The sequence below is a fragment of the Pithys albifrons genome, chromosome 2, assembly GCF_047495875.1.
Source record: "Pithys albifrons albifrons isolate INPA30051 chromosome 2, PitAlb_v1, whole genome shotgun sequence".
NCBI lineage: Eukaryota > Metazoa > Chordata > Aves > Passeriformes > Thamnophilidae > Pithys > Pithys albifrons.
In genome coordinates this window covers 108018570-108037230 of record NC_092459.1, presented here as the reverse complement: position 1 = coordinate 108037230, position 18661 = coordinate 108018570, and the positions used below count along the sequence as shown (strand labels likewise).

The following is an 18661-nucleotide window of genomic DNA, read 5'->3' as shown; positions in this document are numbered from 1 at the left end:
CCGGCGCGTGGCGTCCGTGGAAACGGGAGGGCAGCGGAACCGAGCGGGTGAGCAGGGGCTGTGCAGCGGAGATGGAGCGGAGCGAGGGACCCTGGGCCGTGCCGGAGGGTGCGGGATGCTGGGGCCTGGCCGCCCTGTGGCGGGGGCTGGGCGCCCTGGGGATGCCGGCGGGACCATGTGTGTCCCGCCAGGGATGCCGTCCCAGGAGGCTGAAACGGAGTACCGCGTGCTTTTGGTTCAGGTGCCTTGAAAGGTGGGGCCTTGAGAGAAAAGTTGTCGGCCCCTCAGGCCAGGTAAAGAACGGATCTGCACGTAATTAGTGAGTGGATGTCAAGAGGACGGAGCCAGTCTCTTCTCGGAGGTGCACCACCTGAACATAGGGAAGAACTTTGCCCGTGCTGGTGACTGAGCACCGGAACAGGTTGCCCCGAGAGGCTGTGGGGTCTCCCTCACGGGAGATATTCAAGAATTGTCTGGCACTGGAATTCAAGACCCATCTGGACACAATCTTGTGCAATGTGCTCGAGGATGGCCCTGCTTGAGCCGCGAGGCTGGACTGGATGACCCACTGTGGTCCTTTCCAACCTGACCCTATGCTTCTGTAGCTGTGTGTCCTGTGTGCAGATCAGGAGAGTCTGGATAAGAAGCACGCATAGTCTTTAGCCACTCTTTCAGGCAACCCAGCCATGGTGGCTTACCTCAGCACAGGTCCAGTGAGAGTGCAGTCTCACCAACACCTTATGGGCTTAATCATTACTGCCTGTGTTGATGAGTAGCGTAAGAATTGTGTCTGGAATATTGGAGGGTTGGTTACAAACCCAAATCCTTCTAGTGTAGGTATGTTTCCTGGCCCTGAGTATCAATTCCCAAGATCTGGAGCACCTCTCTTTCTATGTAAAATACTATCATATACCAATGAAATTTTTCATTCTTCAATTATGTGACATGATAATAACTATATAAATCAGGTTTGGCACCTTTTTTATGGGTATATTTTTAATTCAAAAGGTAGTTGAGATAAACTTAATCAATAGCTCTAGCAATAGCTTCAGTGAAACAAGGCTGGTTTCACATATGATATGATTAGGGTAGAGATGCTTTACTGTTACTCCTACCATGTATCACTGACATATGATGCTAAAGCTGTTTAAACTCAAATACATGGAATACAGAGTCACAGTATGTTTGGGATTGGAAGAGGCCTTAGGAATCATCTAGTTCCAATGCTCACCAACATGAGCAGGAACACTTCAACTGAATCAGGTTGCTCAAAACCCCATGCTATTGGTTTGGTTTTCCCAGGCTGAATGCAGTTTGACTGAGCCCATGCTGGGTCAGAGGCTGGGCACACTGGAGGTGCTGTCAGGATTGTTTGTGTCCCGCCAGGGATGGGCTCTCAGAAGGCTGAAATGGGGCACTGTGACTTTGGTTCAGGTATGCCAAGAACACAGACACAATCAGACTGGAACAAGGAAGTGACAGTACTCATCTTAAGTTTTGTTCACAGTTCTGAAACAGGAGAATGAGTCAGACGTATGATGGTCATGAGGATGTTGCCCCTTTTCAGTGTGAAAATCATGCAAATATTAATGACAAGTAACAGTTTAAAGAATCCAGTGTTCTCTCTTTTAAGAGAAACAAATGAAGACAAGGAATCATGTTAGAAGTATTTCTCAGTGCATTCTTCTGTTTAGAAAAATTATTGTCTGCTTTTTTTATTTTTCTTTAAAGATCACAGCTGAGAAAAATGACAGCTGGCTCTGTCTCAGTTCCTCAGGTCATACCACTTCGAATCCCTCTTCCAGGGAAGGCCAAACATGAAATAGACACAAATACTCTTATAGAAATAAAATCAGGTATGAATGAGAGCTTTGACTCCATGTAAAAGCTTTATTTATGTGTTCATTTGAAATGTTTAGCCTCTATAATTTTCTTTGCATGTAGTTATGATTTTTTAAGTGTGCATTTCATTGAGGAACTGACAAAATTAACCAACAGCTTTTGATGCACCAAATATACATGCATGTTATTTTATGCATTCAACTGATACTACTGACATACAAGTTATATGTGTTAGCAGTCTTAATTGCTCCCAAGGTCGAAGCTTTAAGTTGTTGTACTTTTCTTTGACTGCAAAAACAGTGGTTGAACATACCATGTGCCCGACTCACCCCCAATGTTTTCCTTAAATATTTTAAAATGTCAGCTTTTACTATGGCAGAAGATATACCTTTTCTGTCATAGGAATGGGCAAGCTGCTGCAATGTTTTCATGCAAAACCATTGCACAGCTACTTTGCTGTAAGAAATATTGCCTATAATGAAATTGCATCTATTGAGTTACTGATATTTCATGGCAGAAACAGTTTTGGTCCCAAACATTCATTTATGGAACTGCTTTATTTTGTTTATGTGACAAAAATAAAGCAGAGTAGTGAGTACTCTGGAGCACAGATCTTATTTGTCCAAGGTTGAATACAGTCTGAATAATTGCTTTCTCTGTTTCTTTCAGATACACCTGAGGTCTCTATTTATTACACTTTAGATGGAAGTAAACCAGAACTCATTAGGAAACCTGGCTATGAAGAGTGTAACACTTTTAAGTATGAGGGTCCTATCCTATTACCAGTTGGGAAAATAATGGTCAAGGCACTGGCAGTTACAAAGTAAGTACCTTGTTTTATTTTAGTCCTATTTTGGCACGGAACAGGTATCTCAGTCATAGGTTGTAGCCGTATTGTTTAAGGCACTCCATACCTTGCAGTATGCAATCAAAATTAGTCCCCAACCAGTCTGCAATCAAAATGATCTTTATGGATTGCACTGACATTGCTTTCTCATAATACTGTTTATCCATCAAGAGTTTGTGTCATTGAATTATCTCGTGGATATTTATCTCCTGGGCTGCAGGTGTAGGCCAACGGTCTGTAGCGACTGTTGGTGAGAGCTAATATACTGTACTTAGAGCTCATCCTTTTGAGAGTGATCATCAGAAACACCAGAGGAGTCACTATGGTATTTTCTGGGATCATCCAGTGGTTCAACAGATTTATAGAAGCTGGTCCTCCCACGAATTTGCTTAGTTTCTCCCAAAGGAGCACAGAATGCCAGACCTCAAAGCTTAAGTACAATGTTGGATAAAGAGAAAATACAATATGTAGAAAGAAAACTGGATTTTGCTGCACTGCCACTGACTTTGTCCAAACTAACTTCATGCTTAAAGACAGAGAGAGGACACATAAATTCTCTGTCTGTACTGTGTTGCATTATCTTTTATTTCCATTGGAGCAGAAACTCCCACTCCACTTGCAGATTTGTGCTTGCTGTTCCCTGTTCTTAGCACCTGCATGTAGCCTTGTTTGTGTCTGTGCTGGAATATAATAACATTCTATTCCATGTGCAGAGACGTGCCAAACCTAGGCCTATGTGTGTTTCTTGATATCACTGCCTAGATTAATACTTGTTTCCAGTATGTTTTTATCCTGAGTGGTTTGCACATTTTACAGCAATTTCAATGTTACTATTGTAATTTAATGAGTATTAGCGAATTCAAGTTTTTTTATTAACTCAATATTGCCCAGGATTATACTTATGAACTGAAGTAGTAACTGGCAAGCTTTGAAGAGATGTTCAACCAAATGAGCCAGATTCTTCAGGGGCTCATTGCTGCACATGGGTTTGTGGCAGGTATTATAGCTTTGTGAACATTGATTTTCAGGGACTATCGGAAGAGTACAGTCGTAACAAAGGTGTTTCTGGTAGAGTACAAGCAATCAAACATCATTTACTCTGTTGAAGATGATGACAAGAATTTTCCAAAAGATATAGCCACACGAGTAAGTTTTAGCAATTGTAACCCCTTGTGTGAATATAAAATATTATATATGCTACTTAGAGATTAAACTTGACTCCTATACTATTAATATGTTTTATTTTGTCTGTTTGCCCATCTTGGTTGCTTTGATCCTTTTTGTAATATTAAAATTTCAAGGGAACACTTTTTTTCCCAGTGGTATTTTATGAACAATTCATGTCAAATATTTAAAAAATATATTTATAATATAAATTTTTCAAATACTTGCATTGAAAATAAATAGCTTAAGTATGTAGCAAGAGAGGATTAGAGCAGAAGCAAAAATTTCATCTGGAATTCAAATGGAATTACCTTTTAGAATAAGGGAGGTGGAATGTTTACTACAAAACCAAAGAAGAATGGACTGAATGTGGAAATCAAGCCTGCCTGTGGCAAAGCACCCCGAGACTTTCAAGGTATTGTATTACTTCATAAAACTGAGATAGACTTCTGTTTTTGCAGAAAGTAGTGTATCATTTTGTTCTTGTATCATATGGGTAATTTTAAAACCATTACAAAAGGCAAAACATCCTCTGGAAATTCCTGTTTTGATTACACAACATTGCAAAAGGAGAACAAAACTTACCTTCCATACATTTCACATTAGTTCTTAAAACTTATTAAAATGTTGTTAATTTCTCAGCAACATAAGGTCCAGTCTGTATTTCTCTTTGTGCCAGAAAATGCTGTTAAATTGATGGGATTACATCCTTTACAGAGCTCTTTCCTATGTTTGCTTGCAGTAAGATTCCAAAATAAATACAGAAAGCAGAAATGAAAGCTTGACTCAGATTTTTGCTGTAGATAAAGTCTATTATTCCATGGCAATGGTAATGGGACTGTTTAAGGGCAGGGAATTGTATTAATGTTTACTCCTTAATTTACTTTTACTAGCTGGGTTTTTTTTTGAGCATGTGGAAGGAAGAAAATTGTAAATAAAGAAAAATTCCAAAAGTAAGCTCTTTCACAGAGGTGTGATGTTTCTTCCAGTTTAATTTCTTGTAATTCCATGCAGTTTATTTGACTCAAAATCTGGATGTCAAATACATTTTTAAATATGCTTAGAGTATGCCATATTTGTGTTAAGGTATATATTAGCTGCACAAAGTGGATGACAGTGGAATAACAGGATTGTAATTTTAATCTTGAAAACAGAAAGAAAGACTTCTCACAGGTTCCTGCAAGGATCACAGCTCCTTACCAGTCATTTAGGAACAACACAGTACAGAGAAGAATCTGTCTCAGCACCACTAATAGAGTCACCACAGGTAAGCAAAGGGGTGCTGAGGAAAACTGTAAAAGGCTGTCATCAGAACAGAGGTCTAAGAAAGTGAAGATGTGAAGATTTGTGATCTCTCAGATCTCTCAGTCTTTGTTTACATTTTACAGTCCTGATTTAAATTTAATGGTAGTGACACACTAGAATAGGAATACCCAAAGCAGTACACAGTTATCAGTATGGACAAAACCAGGGGAAGAAAATTAACATTCCTACTAACTCTCTTCTAATACATTACTGAATGTGCAATTAGCAAAAACTTACTGCTATATGTTGTCCAGTTAATATTTAAAACTCAATATTCAGTAATGCTGTCATGGAAGTAAATAGCAAGACATTGTTTTATTTTTATTGGAGGAAACTGTGGGTCCTTAATGCAGCTAATAGGGGAATCAAGTATAGTTGATACTCCTTAAAGCAATGCATTTCAGTGCACTGTTTCCTGTTGTTCAAAGAACATCTTTAGCTGATTTTGCTACTTTTGTATGCATTTTGAGAATACTTGAACCCTAAAGGTTAAAGAAGTAACTTTATTTCAGTTTGCAAGTTCTTCTGCCACAACTAGCCAGAAAAGCTTAGCAAGCTCACAAGTGTCAAGGATCCGGAAGGAAACAGATTTCCTTAAGTAAGTGACTTCTTTTAATGTATTTCTCCTTTGGAATGTGTCTGAGCCTTTTGCAAGCAAGTTGATAATAATGTGGACCTCTAAAAATTAAGAAAGCAAAGAGAGACACTGGCACATAACTAATATAATCTAGGTAAGGCTTTGAAAATTCTTTCCCTTAAATGTAGTTTTATTTACATTTCAGCATACACTGTTATCAACTATCTCATCATCTCTTTAAAAAAATTTCTAAGACCTACAGCGTCAAGGAATAAACTGTCTTTTCAAATCATAGTACACCTTACTGATGTAGATGAAAACTGCTCACTGGAGTAGTCTAACAGAATATCAATGCTTATCAATATTGAAAGGGTTCTGTAATCTACATCAGTGGTTCACCATGGTGCAGCAGTGAAGCCTGATACAGATTGCATGTCTGGACACCTGTTTACTTCACATGTTTTCCTCCTCATAGTGAGGAAGAAAGTGTGAAACTCCATAGCAGCCAGAGAACCTTCTACTCTGCAGAGCTGTTTGGAGTTCAGAACTTCATATCATGAATGCTGGGGCATGGTCTGGTAGATCACCACAGCCTGGAAACCATAACTGGGAAATCAGTGACCTAAGTCCTCTCACAACAAGTTCCAGATTATTAATTTTTATATAGCAGTGCAATACTCAAACAAGCTCAGCAAGTTTGCTCTTATTTTCAGATGTGCATATTGTTCTGCACCTCACCTGTCTGATCCCTTGACTCACTTCTGTCAGGAATGTGGATCTTCTATCCCACCTGTGCCAGTACATCACTTCCCAATCCCTGAAGGAAGGCAGGTCAGCAAAACATCATAACAATCAACACATCATCTTTGCAGTAAACAGCATCCTTTTCAAGTTACACACTCAAAGCTGGAAAACCCATGACTTAGTCACACTTTAATTTGGAAGTTCTGTTCTGCGCAATACCTTTAGCAGTGGACCTGGTGAAATTCTCAAACAATGGGCAAAATTAACCATAGATTTCTTCAAGTGCCATGTATTTTAATAGGCAAAACAATGAAAAAGTAAATTGTGGTTTTTTGGTCTATGTCAGGAAACAGTACCAAATTCCTCCTCGTCCTGTGACAACAACCACTGCATCTTCAGGATCTGAATATGCATCTTACAGTGCTAACTAGTGCAGTTAGTTAGCTAGTAACTATTGCTCATGTCATAGCTGTAGAAAATTCATCTAATATTCCTGAAACACCAAGTTTTTGCAGTGGTGTCTTCTCTAATCTCTTCCCAAGAGATAATAACCTGATCTAATAAGTCAAAGGTATGTTTCCTTTCCTGTGTCATCAGAAAGATGTCTGGGGTGATGCTGTAATTTTAAGTAATGACTGAGAAGGTTTATCAACTCTTTAGATTAGGTTTGTAATTAGGGGGATTTCAATTACCTATACATATTTTATAGTAGCATTTTAATTTTACTGGAAATTAACTTAGTAGTTTTCTGGCATTGTCTTTCCAGATGTCTTCATATTTTCTCAATGGCATTTGATCTTTAAGGATCAATATCAGCATCAGTAGCTGTCAGTTTCTATGCTTCCAGTAACTTTGTCTCCAGATAGGAAAATATTGAAATCTCACTGCAACCTTAATGATCTCATTATGGTCCTTGACATGCTGTGATGTTGCTTTTTCTTCAGATGGCACCGTGTCTTGAATGCAGACATTGTGTGCCAATGAATACACCCACTTGCATTGTATGTGAATCACCAATAGCTCCACAACTGCAGCCCCAGAACATCTGCATAAAGGTAATTAAGAATAAATGTAACATAAAAGCGATTTAACTGCTGGCATGCATGTTTCTAACAGATGATTTCATTACAAATATTTTGATCCAACTTGGCTTTGTATAATTACATTATGACAGCTTTAAGTGTTAGTAGGATTAAAAACACCTAGAATGGAAATAAGGAATAAAGGTGAACCACATAAGCCCAGGAAGGCATGCTAAAGAGTGTAATAGTTTGACCCAGACCTTTTCCTGGTAACCAGATCTAATTAGGGAGGGGCTTGTCTCCTAGGTATTCCTCACCCATTCTTTTCCCCTCTCACGGGATAAGAGACAGGAGAGAGGAAGTCTAGTTTGTCTCTGGTTGCCGGTGAGGGTGGAGGGCAGACGGCTCTGCTGCTACTTGATCCCTTATCGGAGCCACGCAGAAGATTGGAGAAAAGGCATGAATGAAACCCCCACGTGAGAGAAAGAGGATAGCTTTATTCTAGGAGTGGTTAGTGGAATTGTGTTGTACTGGTTTACTCGGTGGGTGGGCGGGGGCGTTCTTTTGTACCCATTGTTTTGGTTTTGTCTCTTTGTCAGCTCTGTTTTCACCTTCCCTTTTTTCCCTCCCCTTTCCCTCTCCCTATCGTGAGTGCAAATTGTATTCATGTAATTGTAGACATTTAGAGAATATACATATATATATATATGTATATATATATACTTACTGGCTTAGCTCATCTTCTTTCAAGTTTTTTTTTCCCCTCCCCATTCCTTTTCCTTGCTTTGAGGAGCGGGGGGGGGGGGGAAAGGGGGAGCGGCTTGGGCTGGGAAGCCAGGACAAAACCAAGACAGAGTGCCTGACTTAGCAGAGGTGTGGAGTGATGGCTTGCATGTTAGGTTAGCAGTTGGACTTGATGATCTTAAAGGTGTTCTCCCACCTAAATGTTCTAGAAAAAGGTGGTTCTAGGAAACAGCTAGAAGTAGGTTTACATTTACAGGCCCTGGTCCCGTTCTGGGCTCCCCAGTACAAGAGAGACATAGACATAATAGAGAGAGTCCAATGAAGTTCCATGGAGATGACTAAGGGACTGGAGCATCTAAAGGAAAGAGTGAGAGAGCAGGGACTGCTTAGCCTAGGGAAAAGAAGGCTCAGAGGTGATCTCATCAATGTATATAAATACCTGAAGGGAGGGTGCAAAAAGGTAGACCCAGGCTCTTTTCAGTGGTGCCCAGGGACAGGACCAGAGATGATAGGCACAAACTGAAACACAGAAGGTTCCATCTGAACATCAGGAAACACTTTTTTACTGTGATGGTGAGTGAGCATCTGCACAGGTTGCCCAGAGAGGTTGTAGATTCTCCATCCTTAGAGATACTGGAAAGCCATCTGAACATGGCGCTGGGCAAGCAGCTGTAAGTGGCCTTGCTTGAGCAGAGGGCTTGGACCGGCGACCTCCAGAGGTCCATTCCAACCTCAACCATTCAGTGGGATTCTGGGATAATTGCAAGTGAACATTTTGAAAGGAGATGGATGATGAAATTACTATCTGAAGACTAATCAGATAACAAAGGGAATTTCATAATCTGAGGCAGCTATCAGCTTGATGTCTGTATTGGACCTGGCTGAAATGGTGTTCGTTTTCTGCACAGCAGCCCTCACAGTGCTGTGCTTTGCACAGACAGCTAGAAAGGTGTCCATAACACACAGGTGCTTGGTCTACTGCTGAGCAGTGCTGGCACAGCACCAGCACTGTCTCTCCAACATCTCCAGTAGGCTGGGGGTGGGCAAAATCTTGGGAGCACACATAACCAACACAGCTGACCAAAACTGACCAAAAGGGTATTCCATGCCATATGGCATCAGCTCAGATCATCTTCATGGCTAGGCTTCGCGAGTGAAGATTTGGGAAGGGCACTAGCCACACTTGCTGCAAGCGTGCTGGTGGCTAAAAAGGCCAATGTGGGATAGGCAAGTCCGATTGCAAAAGGCGCAGCAGAAAGTCTTCTTCGGCGATATTGGCGAGGAACAGTTCTTTCTACATCCGACGTGTGAGTGTCAATTTGAACACACCTTTGGAGGCAGGTGTATGCCTTTGTCTCTTTGTCTTTGTTTGACCACATCAGAAGATGCCCATTGGCCATGGTTAGCAAACCAGGTGAGGAGATGAGCTTTGGTTAGGCCACCTTTTCTAGGCCCCTCTTCATGTGGAGCAAGCAGTGCTCTCCTTAAAAAAGGCTGCTTGGTCATTCAGGATGCTGCGGAACCACAGTGTCATCTCCAGGGTCAGTCTTGAGTGACCAGTGTCCTGAACCTCCTGCATGCAGGGTTGGGTCTGCGGCTTCCAGTGCCTCTTAACATCTGCCATTACGACCCTTGCCTGTCGCTACAGGGCTTTGCAATGTGGGTGAACCCTTTGAGCCTGCGCAATGGATTTTTTCGGTGAGGCACAGCGTGCGCAGAACTGGCCTCAATCATTACTCCTAAGGTTCATCTGCCAGGGCCTAGCAAGCTTGGACAGTGACAGTGAATACCTCAGGATGTAGGTTTAGTTAGAGTATCCTTCTATTATATGGATAGCCCTACAGGGCTAAGCGAGCTCCATCTGCCTGGGTTTTGGAGTTAGAGTTGTCCTTCTAGGATGGTTGCCAGAGGGCTAGTGAGCCCATTCTGCCCATGGGCACCCTTTGTCTGATCCTTCAGCTGAGACCTATCTGGCATGGGAGACCCTATTGAAGGCACATACCACCGCCAGCATAGCTCTCAACCTTATGAGGGCACGCAAGCTTCTCCCCCGTGACAAGGGGGTGTCCGCGAAGAAGATCAGCTCAGATGTAAAAGCTAAAAAAAAAAAGGAGGAGAAAGGGTAGAGTGGGCATTCATTATTTACAATATTTGCCTTACGGATCAACCCCTATGCATGCTGAAGCCCTGCTTTCCAGGAAGTGCCCAGACATCACTTGCTGATGGGAAGTAGAAACTCTCTGAGGTTTTTTCTATGTTATTTTCTTCCCCCTCCTGCTGAGGGGAATAATAGAGTGGTTTGGTGGACATTTGGCATCCAACCCAGGTCAATCCATCACAGTCCTTTTTGGTGCCCTATGTGGGGCGTGAGGAATTTGAGATAAGGATAGTAATTGGAAGAGGTAACGGACAAAAGGTGGACTGAACAATGTTAGAGAGCGGAATGATCATGGAAGATTTCTCTTGTAATTGTGGTGAAAGGAAGAGAGGTAGATGGTGTGTAAATTGTCCACTTTCATTCAGTATAGTGATGATGTTATTTTGATTTTCATGTGGATTTTAATAATAGTTCTTAAATATGTGATTGACAGAGGTGATGGGTGGAATGTGCTCTGTGTCTCTGTGTGCATGGCAAGGTTTTGGTAGCAAGGTGGGGGGCTAAAAGGATGGCTTCTCTGAGAAGGTGCTGGAAGCATTCCCTTTGTCCAATGAAGCCAATGCCAGCTGGTTTCAAGAGGACCCAACGCTGGCCAAGGCTGAATCAATAAGCGATGGTGGTAGGGCCTCTGGAATACCATATTTAAGAAGGGGGCAAAAAGTTATCTCACAGGAGAAAATTGCAGCCAGAGATGAGAGAAGTGAGCAAGTATGAGAGAAACAACTATGCAGATACTGAGGTTGGTGAAGAAGGATGGGGAGGAGGTGCTGCAGGCACAGGAGCTGAGATTCCCCTGCAGCCCATGGTGAAGACCATGGTGAGGCAGGCAGTCCCTCTGGGGTCCACAGAGATTCATGGGGGAGCAGTCCATGGAGAACCCCACAGTGGACCAGGTGGATGCCTAAAGGCAGCTGTATCCCTATGGGAAGCCCATGTTGGAGCAGACTCGTGGCAGGGCCTGTGGCCCCACGAAGAGAGAAGTCTGTGGTGGAACAGGTTTGCTAGCAGGACTTGTGACTCCATAGGGGACCCATGCTGGTCTGTTTCTGAAAGACTACACCAAATGGAAAGGGACCCATACTGGAGCAGTTAATGGAGAACTGTTATCTGTGGAAAGATTCTATTGGAGATGTTCGTAGAGGACTTTCTCCCATGAGAAGGACCTCATGCTGAAGCAGTGGAAGAGCGTGAAAAGTCCTCCCCTTGACAAGGAAGAGAGTGCCAAAGGCAATGTCTGATTTGACTGGCAATAAACTCAATTCATTTCCTCAAGCTGAGTTCATTTTTCCATGACAGTAATCAGTAATCAGTGTCCTTATCTCAACTCATAAGCCTTCATTGTATTTTCTCTTCCCTGTGTTGCTGAGAAAGGGAGTGGTACAGCGGCTTTGGTGGGCACCTGGCCTCCAGCCAGGGTCAACCCACCACAAGTAGGTTATAGACATTGGTGTAAATGAAATGTTTTATGGCAACCCTGATGTAGGTGCAAAGGCAGACCAGGAATATTTGGTGGCAACAATCAAAATAGCATACTCATTATTCTTAGCTCTGGTAGAAACTCGGTTGTTAATAGTGACTTTGCTAAGACCTTTTAAGGATATTTTAAGGCACCACATGATATGGTGGTATTATATTATTAATAATTATTATATTATTAATATTTTTCCTGCCGATACTGGACTGTCTGTTTTGCATGACTGTATTGACAAAACAAACTGACATTAGTATATACAAAGATCTGGAGGTACTGATACTGGATCTCCTTAGGAAACTGTACCATAGTTGAAAAAAATAGTCACCAAGATGCATAGATTAGTGATGACTAGGCAATATGGCCTAACTAAAGTGTGAAACCTACAGCACAGATTTTAAGGGTCTGTTCTATCTGCAGGGCTGAATAACCACAGCACTTTGTAAGATCAAGTCCTCTTCTTTTTCTTGTTCATAGTTTTCAAACACTATGTGAAATGTATTCTTTCTCTATTTAAAAGGGTAAAGTAATTTGTCAGGTGTGTGGCACAGGAAATCCTCTTCAACATAAACACTGTGCAACTTGTGAAAGCAAACTGCCTGAAATACAGACGGTAAGGCTTCTTACATCAATCAAATGAAAGCATAACATTATCTTTGGTAGATCATTTGCACCAATTTCAAATGTTATATGAAAATAAAATATGCTTTTACATTATTTTTCTTATCTCCATTTGCTGCTTCTTCTATGTGCATACAGCTAATATGCTTGTATTTGGCTGTGACTCTGCAGAGATGAGTAAAGCGGTAGTAGATGTTACCCCTAAATTGCTGTTGGCTTCACTTCCCCATTTAACTTGCTCATTTAGTTCTTTAGGAGAATTTTAATTTCATTTCTGAAAAGTCTTGTATGAAAATCTTATAGTACATTTCACTTCTCCAGGTTGTGATAAATACAGAAATGAGAGAAGAATAATTAATGATTTGCAAGTTAAAATCTTCTGATTATAACAGATAACATCCTAAGTTCTAAAATTGTCTCTAGCTAGAGAGTATAGCCACTGAAGTGTCATTTCAAAGTGAATTTCAGTAGGATTCTGTACTTACCTTAAGATAAATATATGTTTTGCTGCTTCACTGAATCTAGATACTAATATGTAGCTGCATATGTAGTTAGGCATATGACTTCAATGGTGAGACCTGTAGTAGCTAAGACAGAAATTTAATTGCTTATCAATAATTATTTCTTGTAATCAAAATTTTATTAATCATATTGATTAATTAATGATAACCATAATAATTTCTGAATAATTAAGTAATAATGCGGATATTATTAGTAATGGCTATTAAGTTATACAGATTTAAAACACATTTAGACTTGTGCCTTTATAAATTTTATCTTCCAATTGAACCCTCAAATGACGTAGTTCCAATTCAAATGCAGGCCATAGATGAAAATAGTGCTATTTCATGTTTGCTTATTTGCTGTTGCAGTGTAATCAAAATAATTTTGCATGGGTTCTGTTCCTTATCCATATTCCTGACTTGTAGGGAAAATAAACTGTATAAGCCTTGAGGTAAAACCTAACAAAACATTTTTAAGTCCTATTTGTCCTAACTGGGATCTATACTCAACCTCTACCAGTTTCAGATGAAAAACCTGTTTTATTTGTTTACCCATATAAGTTAATTGGAGTAGAAAAACAGGGTAATACATAACTTGCATGAGATAAAACAGTGCAGACAAATATTTAGGCAGCAAATTCCAACCTGTGAAAAACTCATTACCTGAACACATTCTCCCTGCCATACTACTAAAAAGATCTAAAGCAAAATAGCTGTTGTGTGTTGGATTTGAAAATGTAAGATTATCAGCAGAGAACCCTCCCTCCTAATTTCAATTGTGCTTACCCATAGGGCCCTATTAATAAATACTTGGTGTAAAAGGACACCATTGATAAGGTTTTTATTTTTTAGTACTAGTTCTGCTAAAAATATTTTCAAATTAATTCCACATTTTACTGTGCTTTTGTAATAAAAAAATAAATTACATGCTAGATCCAAGTCACTCTGTTGCTCATTTTAAGTTGCAATAATTCTTTCAGGCTGAATGTTACTTCATGTTATCAGAGTAGCTTGCTTTCCTCTTTCCCTTTATTAGGCTTGTGAACTTTTCTTCATAAGAAGCATTTTCTCCCTAATGCTTGTTTTGTTTTATTAGCCCATGTTTGGAGGAGACACCCCCCCACCTTACCACAGCCAACAAAGGAAGACAGTTTCATGCTCAAAATGCAATCGTGTTAACCAGTTCAATGCCTGTTTCTCTGACTGGTGTGGAGCCAAGGCATGTGCTTTTGGTGTTTGTGTGGACAAATCTGATTTTACTTATCTGTGACCTGCAGCAATATCAAACTTCTCTTTGCAAAACTTTTATCAGCTAATGAACAGCTTATTATTATCAAGATACTTGTTTAGAGCACAATGGAAAAATGAAAGGCTTAAATGACATCCTGACCCTACATCGGTTAGTGACTTAAGGTTTTAAAACTGCAAACAAATTACCATAGGTCAAGAGCATCAGTTCATTACAGCAGCTGAGATGCAATACCCCTATACTCAGACAAAATAATTTACCCATTAAAGGTAAAGTATAGGCTAACCTGATGCAAGTTTTCCCATAACTACTCTGCACTATAATCACCTATACAGGCAATTACCAGACATGAGATGACATGTGCAATCGTTTTGCTGAAAACCTCATTAACTTCAGTAAAGACAAGTACTTAACTGCTGCTCAGTAGAGCTTGTACAATTTCCCCTTGTACAGTGTTTCAATCTAAGAGTACACTCAAGAATTTATCTTCTGTTAGCTGAGTGCATATCAAATTTGAAACACTATCCTATATCAAATAACCATGGGTCCTGTACTATACCAGGGGACTCATGGGGTGGGAGTGGTGATAGAATTGAATTGGAAAGAATTGCAGTCAGTATTCAGCATCAGAGCACCAGACTAGTAATTACAGGACTTTGTCAAATACAATAAATAATTTTGAAAGTGTATGTTAAAGCTGAATGTACCATAATGCTAGATCTGTCTGAAAAAATGTTTGCCTGCATAGTATAGTGCTGAGATAGCTGAAGATTTACTGCCTTGCAACTGCCTGTGTAGTAGCAATCTGGTATCTTGATTAATATTCCTAATCTAACGCCTTTAGGTATAGGGGGAGCCCCTTATACCGAGCTGGGCTGTGGACTGACGGTCAGAAGAGCTCAGGCACAGCAGTCATCAGAAGGCTTGATCAGAAGGCTCACAACTTAGGGAGTTTATTCAAGATAGGTTAACAGACAGTTCTTCACAGCTCATAGTAGAAGTAGATAGTTCCTAGAGGTTCCTATTACAGCATCAGATCTAGATCCAACTAACTCTCACTCAGTAATATCCACACCTTTTATGCACTCTCACATCTAACATGCCACCACGTAATTGGTTAACTAATTCACCTTACATACACCACAGCCTCTCATTGGTTACAAACCACCACACATACTCCAGGTAGCTCTGTTCTCTTTAAAGTAGAACTCCAAACAGCTTTCCTTAAGGGATGCACTCACTGTCACCCCCACATTTAGGTAGTGGTACTTTTCTTCCTTTTAATTCATTCCTCTGCTCTTATCATTCCTGAACCATGCATCTCTAGTGACATGCATCTCAGTACTGCTTCTCTAGTGACAAGTTTTGCATTGAACTTTCCAGCCTGGACCTCCTCCATCCTACTTTGCTTGTTTTGAGTGTGGTGCAAGCAACCAGCCATATGCTCACTTTTGTGTGTCCTGTGGTGTTTACATAGAGCCCCCATCAGGGCACAGCAGTCTTATGGATCCTGGGGACTCAGTGGGATCTTCTCAGGTAAGATACACAGTATTACAAAGCCAGGTTTCAACACAACTGAAAGGCCGGCCCCTTGCGGGTATATAGATTGGCATAGCTCCATTCATTTCCTTAAGACAATGCTGTGGTCTTTGAGCACAGCAGGAGCAAAACTGAGGATTTTCTGCTGAAGAGCAGCTTTAGCCCAAGGCCTTAGTCCAGCCTCATCCTAAATAGCTTTTCAAAAGTTGTAGCTCTTCAAGCTTATTCTTATAAATTGTGAATTATCTGTGGTGCTGATACAAGGTATTCCTTCCTACAAATGTAATGGTGTTTTTAAAACTCTGTTTTAAGAAAGACCACAATACTTAGCAAGTCCAGCTTTAGCCCATAAAAGTGTACATGACTCCTGGCAATTGTGAAAATTTTGATTTGCTTGAGTATTTGTGATAAGTTGCATTGTTCTTAGATACTGGTAATTAAAATCAAGAATTGTTAATGATTCTTCCTGTTAGCTTTTTCATTCCTTACAATTTTGTGTAGTAACTTAACTCTAGTTAAGTTGGGCTTGTAAGCCATTTAATTATATCTAATTATATTACTTACACTTTCCCTTCACCTCTACCCCTGCCCCCAGGCTAAACAATTACAAGCTCGAGTTGGCTGGCAACCTCATCTTGTTTCCTTGAGCAAATTAAGGCCAGAACTAACAGAAAGAGAAGATAAAGGAACCCAAACCACTGGACTTTTTTACCCATCTGGGAGACTTTTGGAAAAGAAGGAGCTTGAGCTGATTTCACAAAAAGAAAAGCTGGAAAAGATGAGTGACCATAAGCCTCTTCTGACAGTCATTAGTCCTGGAAAAGGTTAGAAGTTCTGATTTTATGTTTTCTAAACAATTTATGACCTTGCTCTTTCTTGAAAATATTATAGTCTACAGAATGTGGCATCAGTAGGACACTGTTTTACATCTTTACGAGTCTGTCTTCCCACCACTCACTTGTAAATGCAGTGCCCTAAAATTCAATCACTGATCTCCATCAATAGCTAAAAGTGAGCTTTCAGCAATATCAAAATTGTGGTTACTGACCCCTGTGCAGCCTTACTGATTTGGTAGTAGTTTGATTTACTCAGATCCCACAAGATCAGGGGCAGGTGACCTGCATTTGAATCAAAAACCACTGAACAAGCCACCCCACCTCCCAGCACTCTCCCCAGCCCTTACAATGTGAACTTCAGTTAGACCTGTGATAGCACCTGCAGGGAGTATCAATAAACAAAACTGTGAGACACAGGGGATCATCGTTCTTGAAAATATGAGGAAGCTTGTCTACATGAAGAACTTGTTTGGGGTGATATTTTTATATAAATTACAGTTGGAAGAAAAGAAAACTACTAGAGGAAGGTATTCTTAACAGAAATAGGGTTGGTAGAAACCTTGAGAGCTCTTGTAAGACCCCTTTCAGCCTTCTCAGGGTATCAGTACATCTACATCACTCATTGAGGAGCCTGTCCACTTGCAGACTACTGTATCAGTACTGCAGACAACTTTGTTTCACAGTGAGTTTTGTGATCAGTTTGTTGTTTGTAGAATGACTTGACTGTCTGCTGTCATTAAATGCTTGCAATTTTTAGAGGTTTTAGTTTTACTATCCTGGGAAATCTTCAGCTTTCTGAATCACAAACCCTTGAAGACAGTCCATCAGTATTAATTAGGCATCTAACAAATGGTCCATTTGCAAAATTGTCTTTAATCTCATAGGGCAATCCAGCTCTACAATCCATAGAACAAGCTAATTTTAAATCATTACAGCATCAAAACATTGGAGGAGCAGTTACTTTTCTAGATCTGCTTGCTGTAGCTCTTTTCTACAATCAGATGGACACCCCTCAGGCAGAGGGTTAATGCTCCTGTCAGAATTAATTTTTTGGGGTAGAAAAGGTTGCTAATGAAGGTTAGAAATTCCTCTTTTGACTCTGTGTATCTGTATCCAGATGCACTCTTATTTTTGAAATAATCACTAGGGAAATCTGTTTTCTTACTCCCTTGCTCTGAATTGTGCCATGTTCTCTTAGACAGCTCTGTAGGAAATACAACACTTGACTTGGCATGTCAGGAAGCTTGATTTCATCTGAGATAATAAAGTACTGGCCAGTAGTGCTAAGAGAAAAATAAAGTAACACTGAACACTTGTATTCTCCATCAGACACTGCCAAGGACTGATGAACACATTTTATTCCATAAATCAATAAATGTCTCTTACAGTCAGTTCATGTTGTTCCTTTCCTTGATGCTGAGCTGTATACATGGCTTGAAACTATCTGTATCAAAAAGACTGTACACTCCCACCCAGGAAAATCTTGTTTATGTATGCCAAATATGGCCATTATTTATTCAATTGAAATAGTATCAGACATTTGATATTGTGAGAAACAGTCTTGGGCCTGGATGTTTTTTTGTTTAATAAGAGTTTATTATATGGTAAAAACAAGCTGTGCTGGGTGTGGGGGGAGTGCGCACCTGGCATTTATCAAGTTACTTCGTATATATTCATTATTTCATATACATTTCACGGTACTGTGCGAATGATATCTTTACACACTCGATAATGACTTCACTATACCTCACATATTTCCTGACAGAAGTACAGGGAAACTGGTGACTTAACAGCTGTCTTGCTGTAATTCACGTATTTCCTGACAAGAGTTCAGGGAAACTAGTGACCTCACAACAATTTGTTTATTTCTTTATGGGGGTATAGTTGAACTAAATGATTTAACAACATTCCATTTGTTTTTGTTTCCCATTTGTCTTCTTCACTGGCACGAATCATATCTATACTTATCACAGTATTAAAGTTTTTAAATACAAGTGATTAAGTAAAATGTAGGGGGTTTATTATTTTTAACCATATTA

The 18661-nt window shown here is 40.2% G+C and overlaps 1 protein-coding gene across 3 annotated transcripts in view; it reads left to right on the top strand.

Annotated features, from left to right (window-relative positions):
• Positions 1–6: 6 nt before the first annotated feature.
• Positions 7–18661, top strand: part of DZANK1 (double zinc ribbon and ankyrin repeat domains 1) — a 28117-nt gene continuing 9462 nt past the window's right edge. For 2 of the 3 annotated variants that reach the window (XM_071581981.1, XM_071581982.1), the window contains exons 1-12: positions 7–47; positions 1732–1856; positions 2512–2665; positions 3718–3835; positions 4172–4268; positions 5008–5120; positions 5671–5756; positions 6449–6566; positions 7424–7534; positions 12395–12487; positions 15631–15783; positions 16382–16610. In XM_071581981.1, coding sequence (XP_071438082.1) covers positions 1748–1856; positions 2512–2665; positions 3718–3835; positions 4172–4268; positions 5008–5120; positions 5671–5756; positions 6449–6566; positions 7424–7534; positions 12395–12487; positions 15631–15783; positions 16382–16610 — 1381 coding nt within the window. In that variant the 5' untranslated portion in view covers positions 7–47; positions 1732–1747. Of the gene's footprint in view, positions 48–1731; positions 1857–2511; positions 2666–3717; positions 3836–4171; positions 4269–5007; positions 5121–5670; positions 5757–6448; positions 6567–7423; positions 7535–12394; positions 12488–14094; positions 14218–15630; positions 15784–16381; positions 16611–18661 lie in introns of all 3 variants that reach the window. The other variant, XM_071581983.1, reaches the window with a different exon arrangement.